The sequence below is a fragment of the Manacus candei genome, unplaced genomic scaffold, assembly GCF_025592945.1.
Source record: "Manacus candei isolate 608988 ecotype Guabito, Panama unplaced genomic scaffold, ASM2559294v1 h1tg000014l, whole genome shotgun sequence".
NCBI classification, from domain to species: Eukaryota; Metazoa; Chordata; class Aves; order Passeriformes; family Pipridae; genus Manacus; species Manacus candei.
In genome coordinates, this window is record NW_026138062.1 from 33,541,606 (window position 1) to 33,558,016 (window position 16,411).

Sequence of the window (16,411 nt, forward strand, 5' to 3'; positions counted from 1 at the left end):
CTTGTGATCGTAAGTGACATGCTCTTCAGAACAGCTGGATCTGGCAGGAAACATAATGGGGGGCTGGCCAATATCCCTCTGTGGAACAATAGAAAGTTCCCACAGGTTTAAAAATCCCTTCTTCACTATGCTCAAATAAATGTTAGTAGTTGGATGAGTGACCTGAACAGCCCCTCTCACCTAGCAGCCCATTTGCATGTAACCCTCACATAATTGGTTTTGCTTTACCTTGTAATACACAAAATACTGTCACAGGACGACTCAGACTTTGGACCTGGACACGTCGATGAGAAGGACAACACTATCTACAAGATGATCGCAGGCCAGAGTAGCACTTTTTTTCAGTCAGTCTGTCTGTGTGTCTCTGTGAGCAAGCCTATATGCCTGACCAAAAAAGCACAAGTAAATGATCAAGGCCACTGAGCTTGTACATTGGGTTCATCCTATACTGAGAGACATGTGACAAGCCAGGGTTGTCCCCAATATTGGGACTGAATGACATGTCACATGGCAGTGAACGAGTTAAAGCATTATTCAAGATCATATGACTCATGTTACAGATAATTTGTCTTCACTTTACCAAGGAACTGAATTTTCATGAAGTTCCTAAACTGCCCTTGCTTTTAGCAAATAGGACTTTTTGCAACATTTGTAATTTAAAAACAGTATTTAAGACTGAAAGGAGGTCCTCTGGGACTCCCCAGGTGGGTGTACCAAGGTCTGAGGAGGATAGTGTATCAGATGCCAGGGTGCGCTCTCTCTTTTGTGTACACCAGGGTGAGTTAGAGGCCATATCTAAACCGCACAACTGCAGATGCACACCTGCATGACCTTTCATGTAGAGCTGCAGCATGTGCCACGGCAGCTGTTCCAAAAGGGACATACACCACAATGCCCTTCCCCTGACACATGGCATCAGCTATGTCAGACTCAAAGAGAATGGGATGTATGTCTTCCTGGCAGTGAGGAGTTAATGGTTAGGCTTGACGGCATTTAGACTTCTTTTCCAACCTAAAAGATTATATGATTCTATTAACTGGAGACCAGCTGGTGGCCAACAAACGTTGCTTTTACACATCCTGACAGCCCAAGAGCGCTTGGAATGGAAGCAGCTACAATAAAACCTCTAAACCAAGTCAGCTGAGAGTGAAGCACACACAGCAGCACGGAGGAGAACGCAGGTTCTTCCTTAGCCGGTGCTCGGCCACTTTGGCCCTGGGCGCGTTGGTGCCCTGGGCCAGGCTGAGCTCCAGGCCGGGGTCACGGTGTTAGACGAGGCCAAAGGCGCCGCTGATAACGCAGATTCTCGTTGTGTAACCAGCCCAAACAAGTCGGCTGGCCCGGTGAGCACTGAGCGGCGGCGTTTGGCACGATGCTGAAATCGCCAAACTGCTGATGTGTCCCGATCTGCCGCAGCAACCCCGCCTGTCCCCGGCACGGGGACAAACGGCGCGGGGGGTCACACTCAGCACACGGACGCAGCTCCTCCGCTCGGCCGCGGCCCCGCCCGCCACGGCGCCCCGCCCGCCGGCCGAGCGGCAGCGGGCCGAGATGGCGGCGCGGGCGTCGTCCTCTCGGCGGCCGCAGCCGGGGGACACTCCCCCGCTGAGAGAGGCGTCCCGCCTCCCGCTGTCACGCACCGCCGGCGCCGCGGGGCGGGGGAAGGCGGGCGGCCGGCGGGGACACCGTGCGGGGGCACAGCCGTGCGGGGGCACAGCCGGTGCGCCGGGGATTGCTGGAGGGAGTGTCCCGGTAAGGTAGGCGCTGCCAGCGTGCCGGCGGCTGCTCGGACGTGTGTTTCCCTTTCACCTTCTCAGGGTTTGCGGTTTCTTTTCTGACGCAGGGTTTAAACCCCACACCCAGAAATGAGGAAGGTTTTGTGCGTGGAGCCCGTCATTTTCATATACCTTTTTGCGACTTCCCTGACGACCCCGCTGGTGCAGCAGTTTATCTACCGGCGGCTGTGGGAGCAGGAGTACAACTCCACTTTCGTGAGCGATAGCAATGTCAGTCACTGCGAGCAGAATAAGAGCAGCCCGACTTATATTAAACAGAAGGTAAGACGGGGGAAGAAGTAACAGTTGTAAATAAACTTGCAGCCAGGAGGTGCTGCCTCCGCGTAATCTCCTGTTTTATAACCTTACTTAACCTTTTATAGACCGAAAAGCTCTAGCTTTGCAACCTGCTCTCGCTTTACTGTCTCATTGCTCGTGTGTTTCACTGTAGGTAGTGGTAGTGCTTTAAAAGACAAAGATTTGTCTCCAAGAAGATGCTGAGATAAATTCGTGTTGTAGCAAGAGCTGAAAATCGTCTGAGAGGATTTGGCCCGAATTGGCATTGCGCTGACATTAGAGCGGGTACAACTGGAGGCTCCTTGTAGCGACTCATGCATGTGTTTGTGAGCCGTCAGTTGCCTTTGGGGCTCCTAGTGTTCCCTGTAACCATGTGAAGTTTAAAAAATGTCCTGTAATTTTGAGGAATAAGGTCTAGTTTAGAATACATTTATTTCAGAGGAATTACAAGAATGAGGAACAGGGGAGGTGAAAATAAAAAGGGTTGTGTTTTAAAATGTGAAAAAAAATTTAGCTGATCTTTGGACAATCAAATATAATTGATGGTTTACCATTCAGAGTACTAGTCTGCCTTGTTGAAATACGAAGACGTCAAGATAGCAGCATCTCACAGTCAATTACATTTTTAGCATATTTTCGTAATTCAGCATGCTAGATGGTGAATTGTTGGTTAGTTCCTCTTCCATTGCACTTCTAATGCAGTTTTAATGCTTCTATTCTGCTAACTATGAGCTGAGCTGCCAGCAGGAGAGATGGTCATACTCCATTTTCCTTTCCCTTCTCCCACCATGTATTATTGTATCCTGAAATTCTGCAGTTACAGGTTATGGTTTGGATTTGAGTGGGGCACTGATTCAACTGATTCAACAGAAAGCTCATCTCTTGGTTTGAAGTGGTTGCTTTTTGAGTGTTAAGCAGTACATTGCTCTGACACTCTGTGGCCACATGATTGCTGTACCTAACACGGGAATAGCAGAGGGAACGTATTTCCAGAAGAGATACAACAGAACCATCCTTGTCAACAACAACTGACAGTTGGGTTGGATTAAGTGGAGGATTAAACCACTGTAAGGTCAGAAAAGTAGATGACTTGGAATATTAATTACACAGAAGGTGGAGTTATGGAAACAGTCAGCTGGCATTCCCTTATGCTGCTGAAAAGGTGGCACTTGAAAATTTTTGCTCACATCCCATATTTGAATTTCTGATGTGCTGTGTATATGCAAGACTGAGCACCTGAGCTTATCTGCCTCATTTGTCATATATAAAAGAAGATTTTTAATGGTACGTGTTTTCATTGAAGGTGATCAAAGAAATAATTCAGGATTTTTAGTGTGGTGTAGGTTCTTTGTCATGTGACAGAAGCTGGTCTTAGTAGAAAGAATGTGAAAGTAAAAGGGTTAATAGAATTGTAGTCCAGCATGACTTCTGGGCTGACCCATGGAGATAATAACCAATTATTATCTGAGTAATTCTTGTATTTTATTTAGTATTAGCTCCCCGTTTGGTGCTACGTCTGGGCATTTTCTCATACAGAACAAGCAGCTCTGAGGAAACCATAAGTTGTGCATACAGTTCTAATTGCAGAGCCCATCAAGAAACTTACATTTCACAAACATTTTTGCATTTTGCAACCCCCCACAAATTCAACCTGACTTTCAAATTGCCATCACCTATGGTTCTAGATATAAGTCTTCATTTTTCTTTTTGCAAAACACTAAAGCAAAGTCTTATTTTCAGCTAAAGTTTAGATAGCATCTCTAATTGAGGTGGTGGTGAATTCACACATTACAGGTCTTTTGGTTACAAAGTATAATTAACTTGATATTTGAGACAGCAGTTGAGTAACGGCCAACAGAACTTCTTTGTTTCCGTTTCCTGCAAAATTTCCATTTGCTCCATTTCAGTGATTGCCAGTAGGGCATGAGCTTTTGAACAATTACACTCTTGTCTGGGTATCTTGCCTACATTTTTGTACCACACTTGTTACCGTAGCGTAAGAATTTAAATGCTCAAAACACCCATTAATTTAAGTGGAAACTGGTCTCTGTGCTGAGTAATAATCCTGTGTATGGGCCAGAGAGTAGACCCACTAACTTAAATCCGAGCCTTTTCCCGAGGAAGTGTGAAGTAGGTGTTCTGGATTTTGCAAGACCATCCTAATTGACATATGTTTATAGATGTTGCTCTTAGGAGTGTTCCCAAGAGGCTCAGTTTGAGATTAACTTTTAGAAGCACATCTCCCTTAATAGTTAATTTTGTGCAAATCCTTATATTCTGAGAATGAAGAAACTTTATACTAATCTCACCTATTTCAAAGAAAAATGTAAACAAAATTTGAAGACAAAAATCACTTGAAGCCTGCAAAAAGGTAGAATATAATTCAAAATATATAGTCTTTGCAGCAGCTAGATTAATTATTTCTTACAATTTGAAGAAAATTAGTCATTTTATAATAAAGTGAGTTCAAAGGTAATTTGAGTACAAGCTGAAGCATTCTGATCACTGGCTTGGATAATACTTTTTTATTATCTCAGAAAGAGCTATATTATTAATCATTAAATGTGATTATCATCCCATTTACTTATCTAATCCATTCCTTTGTTACTAAGTAATATTTCTTTATGAGTCTGTCAGTTTATCATGTCCTGTACATTGTTCAATCTCAGGCACTATGCTTCTGTCTTAATTTAATCTTTATGTAAATTATTGCTTCTTCATTCTCATTGTTTTAATTTTGAAATCAGTGATTTTAAGATCTATTTCTGTCTGTTGTGAGTAATTTTTCAGAGTAGAGTGAATTTGCAGATTAAAAAACTAGACCTTTCTCTTCAAATGTATGTAGTTGTATTGATTATTGGAGTTACATAATTTTAAAGCAGCTGAGGGTTTGACCTGTCATTTTCTGTATTTGTTTTTATTGACTTTATAAAACCATAAAGTAGATAGTTGCATGCCTTTCACTCTACATGGAGTTTTCCTGTACTTCTGTCTTTTAGTCGTCTTGTTAGAAGACATCAAGTCTTTTATGTCAGCAAGTGTACGGTCATTTGTGGTATCTGGATGTGTAGCCATGTTCTTTATGTTGCACAACTTCTTCCAATAGAAAGACCCACTAATATTTGCTGTTTTATTCCTTTAGTATGGTTTAGCAATAATATTCATATTATATGCTTAATGTGGGTTGAGATGATATATAATAATATTTAATTTTATTTTTAAGGCAGTATCATTTGTTTGATGTTCATGTCTTTGAACATGATGGTTCTAGTAAAGAAATGAGGCTTGCAACTACATAGAGTTCTCTTTGTCAGCAGTGGAGGAGTTATTAACATTTTCTGTCTCAGTTTGTTCAGTCTTCATGGTTTTGACCCTTCCAGAGTGATAACAGTGCTGGACAGTAGGACACCGTGAATCCTATGGCAGTCAGACACCATAAGGGAAGAGAGTAAAAGACTTTGTAGTGCTGGGAATCTTGAAGGCTTTCCTTGAGGACCTCAGGATCAGTTGAATTTTCCTCTTGCAGTAAAACCTGATATCTTGTAAACAAAGGAAGAGTCTGAACTAGAAAGTCATTGTCTTTGCCTGTAAATATAAACATGAATTTATAAAGCATTCATCAGCTTTTAAAATTGCCCAGAATACATTCCTGTAAGTTCTAGGGTGTTTTCAATTTTATGGATGCTACTCGGTCAGGATTATGTTAGCTACGGACAAATACATGGAATATAGATCAATACAGGCTGAGAATGGTGTGGGCCAACTTACACAGGTGTACCTGCTACTGATTTAAGAGTGCAGCCCCTGCCCAAGTCAGTGTTATGCCTCAGAAAACTTCATGAAAACTTTCAGTGTGACTTTATTCTCTGCACCTGAAGTTTAACTTAGAGAGTATAAAGGGTTTGTGCAAATAAAAGTTAATTCCTTTTCTCCCGCTGCTCTTCTGTCTGATGAGATGGTTTTCTTTGAAAGGGCTGTTGTGGCTGCTGTCTATCAAGTCTGCATCTATGCCTTAAAAACAAGATCTCAATCAGCTTGCTGAGTATCCTTTAGCAGCTGCATTCATAACAAGATCTCTCTTTTTTATTAACCTTCCTTTAGTTTGGTTTTTTCCTTCAGCCATTCATGTTCTGTTAAATGGTTGTTTTTCAGCTACATTTGATTTTTATACTTCTGTTAAAAAGAATTATGAAATTTTCCCCATAATGGGTGTTTACAGTTTATTGTTCCAGTGTTAGCTGCTGTTCATGTGACACCTGCTGTAGCATATGTATAGAGACATCACTGATTTGGACAGTTTCTGAACCCAGAGCTTTACAGTGTTTGCAAAATTAGTTAATTCACATATCTATGAGTCAATATAATATTTAATGCTGTATTTCACATTTGTAGTTGTTATTATTGTTAGTAGTAGTAGTAGTAACATGGTACACTGGGATGTCGGAGCAAATCCTGATCTGTTTACTTGCATAATTTGCTCTACTCCATGACTAGTTTCTTGTGACCCCCTCAGTAGAATTATTTGTGAGGAAAAATGTGAATAGGGAGCATGGGGTGTGTTCCTCAATCAAAGACTGGTTTACTACTTGTTTCTGAGTAGTATTAAAATAGCCCAGTGTCCTTTTGCCATACCCTGTATTGAAGGAGTACCAGCTCTTGTAAATGCATATTGAAAAGAATTATTCTCTCGTCTCCATTGAAACTTCTCTGTTAACAGTACTAGTAAGACTGTGTCTTAAGAACTAATTTCTGGTTTAAAATGTAACAAGGGATATTTGAGGAATATTGAAGATCAAATTACAAAAGCAGGAGTCTGAATATGCAATTCCTTTGTATTAGTGATTACTGTAATATAATGCATTCTTATAAAGTAATGTGCTATATTTTATTATACCATAATATGTCATATAATCTTATAAAATTACATTGTATTTGGTTTAATAATAGTATAATTTATAATCTATAAACACATACTGTGCTATTCATCATATTGCACCTAATAATTATGTAAATAATATTGTTACAGATTCCCCCCCAACGTATTACAGTATTTACAATTATTTTTATTTTCTCTTTGCAGGAAGTTCAAGAAAAAGCCTCTGTTTTTAATATGCAGTTGGACTTAACTGGGGCCATTCCCAGCCTTATAGTTGCCTTTGTCATTGTAGCTAATGGGGATCGCCAGGGACACAAAAGGTCTTTAGTTTTACCATCAATGGGAGCTTTGATTGCTGGTATTAGCCTCACTGCAATATCATATTTTTCCTTGTCACTCTCTGTCCTATTTGCAGTTGCATTTGTTACTGGACTCTTTGGGAGTATAGCAACTTTCCTTGGAGGAGGCTTTGCTTTTATAGCAGATGGTTGTCATGATGAGAACCAGAAAACAACACGAATAGCTGTAGTGGATTTGATTTTTGGAATTGTATCGGGATTGGCAGGACTCTCATCTGGCTACTTTCTAAGAGGAATAGGCTTTACATGGACATTTGTGACAGCATCTCTGCTTCATGTCATTAATATCATCTATATTATATTTTTTCTGGAAGATACCATAGGTGTATCTGAATTCCAGCATGAGGTACCAGTATCCTATAAAGAACTTCTTAGGGAGACATTTTCTGGAGTGTACATGCTTTTTAAAACTGCCCCTTATAAAAAGAGAATTTTAATAATTGTGTTACTTTTTGCATTTATGACTTATATGTTTACTATGCTTGGTGGGAGTTCACTTTTTACACTGTATGAACTGGATGAGCCGCTCTGCTGGAATGAAGTATACATTGGATATGGAGCAGCTGCATTCACTTCTGTCTCTCTGACTAGTTTTTTAGGAGTTTACTTATTTTCTAAATGTCTCAAAGACATTTATATTGTCTTTATTGGGATATTTTCTTACATTGGAGGAATGATCATGGCTGCCTTTGCCAAAACTACCCTGCTCATGTTTTTAGGTAAGTTCAGAATCAGTTTTTCCATGGTCAACAATATATGTGACAATACTGCTGTGTTATCTGTAATGAATGCTGTTGTTGAATATTGGACGTATTATCTTGAAAGGGTCATAGAGAGGTAAAATATACATGGTTGATCAGACTGATCAGACTGATTTGATTAAAAGATGAAATGTGTGGAGAGAACAGAATGAATTGCTTATGATTTGGTTTCAGTGCCATACAAATATATTTGATTTATTAATTTCTCTGTGCATGGATAATTGTGTCTCAGTGCACTTCTAGTTCTTTCCTGTTGCCTTTTATTATCTGAGGAACTAAGCACTCAAAAGTGCATGACTATTTCATTTGCAATGTATTTGTAAAATCCTGGATTTGAATTACTTCAATATCTCATGATTGCTTTACAGTGAGAGTGCCATCTTTGTTCTGCCTTATGCCTATTCCTGTTCTCCGATCCATGCTGTCAAAAGTGGTTCTCACTGGTGAACAGGGTGAGTAGCATTTGGTTTTAAACAGTAAAATAATATGGTGTTTCAAAACAGAGATGCACCAAGATTACCTTTAAACTAACAGATCTGTATTGGTATTTTAAGACTGCATTTCTTTCAAGTTCCATATAATATGACCCTTTGTCTTGATATTAATGGCTTTTGATTCTGAATTTAATATAAACAACATTGTGTTAAAAACCACTGTAAGTTTCCACCCTCAAAGGAGATACTGTTCTTAAAATAAAGACCATGGGGAACTTGAAGCAGAAGAAAGCTCAAGATTTATACAAATGTGATTTCACAAGGGCTTCTACATTCACAAGATTTTGACATGCAGAGAAAGATATATTTTGTTATTCAGTCAATGTCACACAAATTTAGAAAGGTAAGCAGTAGGTGGTCAACCTTCAAAGCACTTGAAAACAATTAGACTTGGATCTTCAGCTATGGAGGAACCCATCTTCATGGGTGCCTGTGGCTTCTTAAACATGTCCCAAAAAATGTAACACATTACTTCTCGAAGTCCTGTCGTTATGGAGCACAGGAAAAAACGCATATCAGGCCTCAAAATGTGGTTCTAGTATCCCATATTTTGCTTTTGGGGAGCATATATTTTCTAGATTTTGGGAAACATGCTTTCTAGATACATTCTCCCAAGTTGTTTGATTTTATTTTTTAGAAGACTAATCTTTGTATACTAAACCAAAGATCTCTTTTTACTGGCTGTGCTAACATAGACCTCTGATTTTGCAGTTTCTTGCCATTCTTCAGGGCTTTGGGTACTTAAGTAGTTTGATGCAGGAATCAGGTTGCCTCATCATCCTTTTCTGCTTACGTACAGTGATCTTGTTTGTGGTCCCATGATTATGAATACAGCTTGGGAAAACGTGTTCAACAAGACACTGATGGGATAGACTGCCACCCCAAAGGGTGGTTCAGTCCAAAAACTGTTCTTTCTTTCTTTTCAGAAATGAGAGGGACATGGTTAGATGCTGAACCAGCAGTCTTCATTGGGTCAGTCTTTTTGGCATACAGGAGTGAAGATTAGAGAAGGAAGAAACAATAAAGGGAAGAGTGAGAATAAAGAAGAAAATTGGAAGGGATAAAGGATGGAAGTGTGTAGAACATGGTTAATGAGGATGAACAGGTTGAATTTCATGTGATAAGCAGATTCAAGAAAGTAGGAATGGTGACAGAATAGTAGCAAAGAAAGTTTCCATCAGCAAAATGTTTTATTTTGTTTTTTTTCATTAAAAAGAACAAGCAGTTTGTAGGAGTTTCCACAGAAGACATTTCCATAGCAAAGTATGATACTCTGATGCTTTTTACGTGTATATTTGCAAAAATACTGTCGATAGATCTTTCAAAACATGTTTAAAAATGTCAGTATTTTGAAGAGGTTTTATTTTGTTTTGTTTGTAATTCACCCATTTATTTTTGGCAGGTGCTGTGTTTGCTTGTATTGCCTGTTTAGAAGTTGTGACCGGCAGTGTTTCAATTTCAGTTTTTAATATTCTGTATGCAACTACTGTTGCATGGTTTTCAGGCTTTAGCTTCCTCCTATCGGCAGGTCTTTGTCTAATTCCACTGACTGTCCTGTGGTAAGTACAGATCAGGAGGGTGCTTCTGACTGCTTTTGCCAGTAATTTCTGTTCTGACATGAGTTGAAGCTGAATGGTTTAGTGTGGTAATTCTCAGACTTTACTATTTTCTAGTGTGTTGTAGAAGTTCCAGTTTCACACTTTTTCTCTGATCCAGCTACGTTCCCTCGGCCTTATGCTGTGAACTTCCCCCAAAGTGAAGTCTACCGTGAATGTACCGCTTGTGGGACACACCATAGCCTTGCCCACATGTGTGTGCCTTCCCTTGGTTTGAGACCTTTACATGGTCTTTTTTACAGGAAAGCCTTTCACAAAGAACAAAAGTAACAGATCTCTTGAAATGCATGAGCTTAATTTTGCAATCTGAGCTCTTCTAGATGCTAATTAGGGTTACAAACATGACCAATCACGCCATGAATTTAATGGAAAGCTCTCTGTCCTGGTCTTTGGTCATACCTTGTGACCCAGTGCCATTAAAATCTGTAAATGATTTTAAGGCCCAAAAGAATAAACCTGTAGACGTGTTTAAAAAATAGACCTCTATAGCAGTAGTGTCTAATCGTATCTGGTGACCACCTAGTAATACTGACACTGAAATACCATTATTCATGAGTACTCATAAAAGCAAAGGTCACTTTATGTTGTTTCCAATATAAATTACTTCTTTTTAGGATGCTGAAACAAAACTCTAAGTGACAGAGGGATCATTTTTCATTAGATAGATTTATATTCAGGGGGAGGGGGGGAAAGGTGTATTCCTTAAGAGGGTGGCACGCTTGCTAGAGACTTGTGTAGTTTTTCCTAATACTTAGACTTCACCTCAGTCATCTTTTATCTCTACATCAGCTGCACTTCAAGATTTAAATAGGCAGTGATAATGCTGTAGCTTTAGAACCTTTCACATCATTTTAAGTCTGTACCTGCTTCACTACAGATATTTACCGTCAATCATTCCATCTTGCCATGAGGACTGTAGTCCATCATCACCATAGATTTTTGGAAGTTATTTTTCTTTATCTTCTATCATTATAGTGTTTCAGGACCCTTTGAATAACCTTTCTCTGAGCCTTTCTTTTGAGAGTGTCATGAAATGTTGCTGTTTGAGAGCAAAAAGGGTGGTTGTTCCAGTCTGTAATGGACATGGTAGTCGAGTACTTTGATCAAAGACAGAGTAATGATATTGTCTGACTTCTGTAATGAGTACAAGTTGTGTCATTGCTTTTGTTTACTAAGATACATCAAGAGCTTTGTGCCACAGAAGATGGCCATACAGAGCTATCCAGTATGTTTGTTGGTGCTGAATCAGAATGCTGTTAAGTAACTATCTCAACTAAAGATATCTGTCTTATCTTTGTCTTACAGCTGGCTTCTGTGCACAAGCTGGAATGGGGAGGACTTGGCTCTGCTGGTACCTGAAGAAGTATCCAGCATAGAGAGTGCCGATAGTTGAACAAAAGATCCCCACACCTGGGATTTCTAATCTCACATGCAGTGGCAGAGACCATTATGTCATACAGAGACCATAGAGATAACACAACACAATCTCCAAGTGGCCCTGCAGCAATAAGCACTAAATTGGTAGCACTCGATACCCAGTCTTTCAGCACTTGACTAAAGCTAGCTCTTAACTATGCAAATAGGCAGGCAGTTGAGATTATAATGCTGCTTTCAGCATGAAGAAAAAAATTAGGTAGGGTGATAGTCCTTCCACTTACCCTTTCTCAAGTTTTAGAATGTCAGGTATGGATTGTGATACATCTTGTATCATTCTAAATGGGGTGACAGAGATAAGTTATTAACTCAGAGGGTGCTGGCAATTCTGCTGAAGCCATTGGAGCTTGTGCCAGATGAGGATGTGGTCCACTGTGTACATCTTTAAAGTCCTGTCTTAATGATGAAGCCCCCAAACCTTTCTAAAATTACTAAAAAGGTATTTTTTTCAGAAAGCAACCAACCTGGAGGCAGTACTTAACATCTGCTGTAAGCAGACTTACTGCTCTGCAGCTAGCAGAGTGTTTGTGTAAGTATAATGTATGATGTGTGGACCTTGCCCGTGATTTAGTTCTTAAAATGGATTTTTACACAGAACTTTCAGGAAATTTCCAGCTTGCAGAGTGTGAAGTTCAGCCTGTGCCTACATTTTGCAGAGGCCATATTGCACATTTTTAATTTTCCATATATTAGGGACTGCGTACAGACATCTCTATTTTTTGTCCCAGAGATATTTATTTTCTAGTTAAGTTGGTACTTGGTTTAAATGTTTCTTTTAGTGAAAGGCTGTAATAGCATTTCTTATCAGTGGATCTTTATTTTCTTCACAACCCTGAAACGAGGTGACCAAATCTGAATCATGAATCTAATCATCTTGCAACAAATACAGCATAATTATATGAGGAGTTGAAGAGCATTTCTCATCTTCAGAGCACTTTACAAATGCTATTAAGAACATCCTTCCATAATAGATACTCTCTTCCCTCTTGCATAGGGAGAGAGATTAACAGAGAGGACAAGTGACATGCCCAAGGCCACAGTGCAAACTGGTGAGACTGCCAAACCTAGGAATCAGTTTCAGCTTTGACTCCTCACCTTTTCCCTTGAGATCTTTAAGTAGAAGTTATTCTGAGTACTAGCTTCCGGAGTGCACAGTGGAAGTGAAAATATAACACCATGTTAGAGACCACTCCCATATGTTGATTTTTTTAAGAGTTTGACAGTCAATACTGTTCTGGTCTCTGAAAGTGGTGTGTGACTTGTCCCCCAAAACAGATTGGACAGAGAAGTCAAAATCATGGAAAGTGGCTGACATTTAGTAAAGGAAAAAACCACTAGGAAAGCAACTATGATGTGGGAACTCGCACACAGCATAGGATAAAAATGCACAGACATAGCATGTGCTGTATAACTGATGACCTGCTTACAGCCATTGATACCCATCACATGAACAGAGAATTCCTGCAGAACTTTTCAGTGGTACTCTAGAGCTTGCTTAAGTTAGCCATCCAGGCTAGCATCGGTGACTGCAGTACTCCACCAAGAAATAGTAGTACCGCATCATGATGATACTATTGTAGATCCTTCACAATTGAACAATTGCATCATTTACAAGTTATGTGTTGTGCTCACTGAGGTTTGAAAGAGGGTTCAAATAAGGTAAAGGAGAGCTTACAGTATTCAGGAGACCACTGCCTGCTCATCACAGGTGAAAACAGTACCATTTATCCAGGGCAGAGGGAACAAGTATTTACACAGCTAACAGCTATAGCCAGCTCTTACACTTCTGTCCTGAACTACAGAGGGTGATGTTAGCAATTAAAGATCATTAGCTTTTCCTCGGTAGTTTAGACACTGGGCAGAAAATAAAACTGCTTAACTCTCCTCCTTTGAGGTGCCCAAGTTGCTGCCAACTTGTGGGCCGAGTTCTACAAGTGGGTCCAGAACATAATGAGTACTTGTAGAGAGATTTAGAAAACACTGATGTAAAGGATTTCAGCACAAAGATTACATTGTCTTCCTCGCCTCTTCATTATGCAGTTATGTAAGGCTTTATGAAATTAACTATTTCACAGAAAACTGCCAGGGGGAAAAAAAGGCAAATGAAGAAGGGGGTGTGCCTTCACTTCCTCTTCTTTGGTGCACACCTCCAGTAGCACTGAGAAGGTAGCAACAAAGCAAGCCAGTTCCATAGTGGTGGTGTGTTGGTCCAACTGAGAACAAGCACGTACGCTTCAGGAATGGCTTTGTTATGGTTTGCTTTTACTGTACAAAGTACGTGCTGTTTGCAAAGTATTTCTGGTAGATGCAGCATTTAGAACTGGCTGTAAATTTAGGTCCAAACACCAAGGATATGAACTGTGTTAAAATGCCCAGCATGGTGCAAGCTGAGGAACCCAAGTACTGATATGCTTCAGATTAATAAATCAAAATCTGTTTATAATAATTGTTTTATTTGTGTATAATGCAAATTATTTTGATATAAATTAATAATGAAGTTTGGGTTTTTTTAACTCTGTTGCATTTGTAGTTCTTGTACTTTTTAAAATTTTGACAAATGGCCAATGGCATGACTGGTAGAAGAATGTTTGTGTAAACAGAAGAAGCAGCACTATGGTATCATCTATTTTTTGTGATCATAACAAACAAACAGCAGAGCAGGAAGATGTGCTTTTACCTCCCTCTTGTGCCTGCGGAGAGGAAAAAATGCTGCTGAGAACATCAGTACCAAGAGAAGGCAGGGAACTGCAGAGCAGGGACAGCATGCCATGTGGAAGAAGTCAGGGTGGGGGCTTCTGTTGCACCTGCCAGAGCAGTGGATCTGGAAGTGTTTTCCTCCCTGTGCTCTGTCAGAGTCTGTCCCAGCTCCACTGCCAAGGCATGGCACGCCTCTGTGGGTTGCTACGTGCAGTATCTGCTTTACAGAATGAGGCTTATATGAAATGGGGAGAATGGGCTGGGGCAGAAAGCCCAGCCCAACCCCCTGCAGCACTGTCTCAGCATAACCCTTCCTCTTTATCTCAAAAGCTCTTTGCCTCAGTCCTGTTTGACTCCCAGTACTTTTATTAACAGCATAAATTCTTGCACAGGCCTCTTACATGTACTATTTGCTTTCCAGCCTGGCTAAACCCCTAAGATTAGCTTCCTTACATACATAATGAACAATGCACCTTCCTGCCTCTGAACATGGCTTGATCTCACCCAGGATTATTACAAAGTATACTAACTGTTGAACAAAACCACCTAGAAATTACATGCAGCCTCCTAGTCTGCATCTGGTTCTTCACTGCACTAATGAGAAACGCTAATTACTCATCTTAATGTAGTTTTGCTCAGATGCAATAACATCCATCTTCCAACCAACACTAGGAAAGGCCAACCAGCTCAATACACACGTAGGGAGCTATACGGTACCAGTAATTGTACAACTATTGGCTCTGTTTTCTGGAACAGTGCTGGTAGGAAGGCAGACCTTAAAATCCTCCTGAAAATCCATGCCCACACCATAAGTTGTCCCAGACCTGGCAAGGTAATCCCTCAGACTTTCTGGTCTAAGCCTTGAACAATAGTCTTATCAGCCCACAAAGGGACCAGGACAGCTATGGACAACAAAAATGGGAGTAGATCTATGCTTGCGTGTTCAATTCATTGGTCCTATGTTTAACCTCCCTAAGGCAAAATAAACTCCAAACGAAATTGCTTGTACTACATAGCAGAAGCCTCTAATCTCTGCAAGTCTCAAGTGAAAGACAATTTTAGAAGCTTCACTTCTTAAATGAAACAAGTTTAAATATAAAACCAAATAAAACCACCAATAAAGTGTCTCCTACTGTCATCTTAACGTTTCTAATTTTCTGCAATGTTTTGCACATAAAAGCACTATAAACTTTACAGGACAAAAGCTAGAAGCTTTGGCCCACATAGGGAATTTGTAGCAGCTATAAGCCCACTGAAAAGACAAGAGATATCTGCAATTGTGAAGAGAGGTTTATAGCAACATTTCTGCTAAAATTATCTACAACAGAACACCAAGTGCACTTAGAAATTTAACTAAGTCATTAAAACTTGCTGAATTAAGAGTTCCTGTCTTAGAAATATTGTTTCAAGCTCCCCACATATGCCAAAAGATAACATTTTTTGAACTGCAGACTTTTTTTCAAATATGCCACATACTAGCTGCCTTGCAGGATTTATATATGACATATGCACATGTACGACATTAAAAATAATTGTTACAACCTGAATTTAATAAATAAAGAAAACTTCAGCACACAAAAACCCTTTCAGTGGTCTGTTCCTTTAAAAGGTATATTTAAGTATCGATCTCTCATTCTCCCTTAATTAAGACTTGATTTCTGTAAACATACAAAAAATAATTTATTTGTACCACCATATCTTCATGTTCTTACTGCAGCAGCTTTATTAGGCACTTTCATAATCAGGCACTGCATTCTTTCTTATTACTAAAATGCCTAGACCTAGGAGTGCTCTTTTGGACTACGTTCACAAATAAGATTTTAAAACATCTCTTTAAACTCCAAGTGGAATTTGCTTCTACTTTCAGAAACCAGAACATCCTCTCAGGGACACACATGAAAAGATCTATACTTTTAACTCTGTTCTTACAGCAATACTTCCAATTCTACACAAAGGCTTAACAGCTCCGTCATAAACAACTGTCAAGAGTGGGATAAAACGTATGTAGCAGGATTACACTGGCAGTGCACATGTTAAAGGTCTTTAAAGATATTGCAATAAAAAGGAACAACACTGTGTCATGGGTAAGAGATGCTTGATTA

General features: G+C 39.7%; 1 protein-coding gene across 2 annotated transcripts; it reads left to right on the forward strand.

The window, feature by feature from the left end:
* Positions 1 to 1,617: 1,617 nt before the first annotated feature.
* On the forward strand, positions 1,618 to 15,884 carry SLC46A3 (solute carrier family 46 member 3). 2 transcript variants are annotated; one of them, XM_051779054.1, is made up of 6 exons: positions 1,618 to 1,752; positions 1,844 to 2,057; positions 7,153 to 8,026; positions 8,437 to 8,520; positions 9,965 to 10,121; positions 11,484 to 15,884. In XM_051779054.1, the coding sequence occupies exons 2-6, from the start codon at positions 1,866 to 1,868 to the stop codon at positions 11,569 to 11,571; spliced, it is 1,395 nt and encodes a 464-aa protein (XP_051635014.1). In that variant the 5' UTR covers positions 1,618 to 1,752; positions 1,844 to 1,865; the 3' UTR covers positions 11,572 to 15,884. The 2 variants fall into 2 exon arrangements, with proteins under 2 accessions (XP_051635014.1, XP_051635013.1); XM_051779053.1 differs by lacking the exon at positions 1,618 to 1,752 and having other exon boundaries at positions 1,770 to 2,057.
* The last annotated feature ends 527 nt before the right edge of the window (positions 15,885 to 16,411 follow it).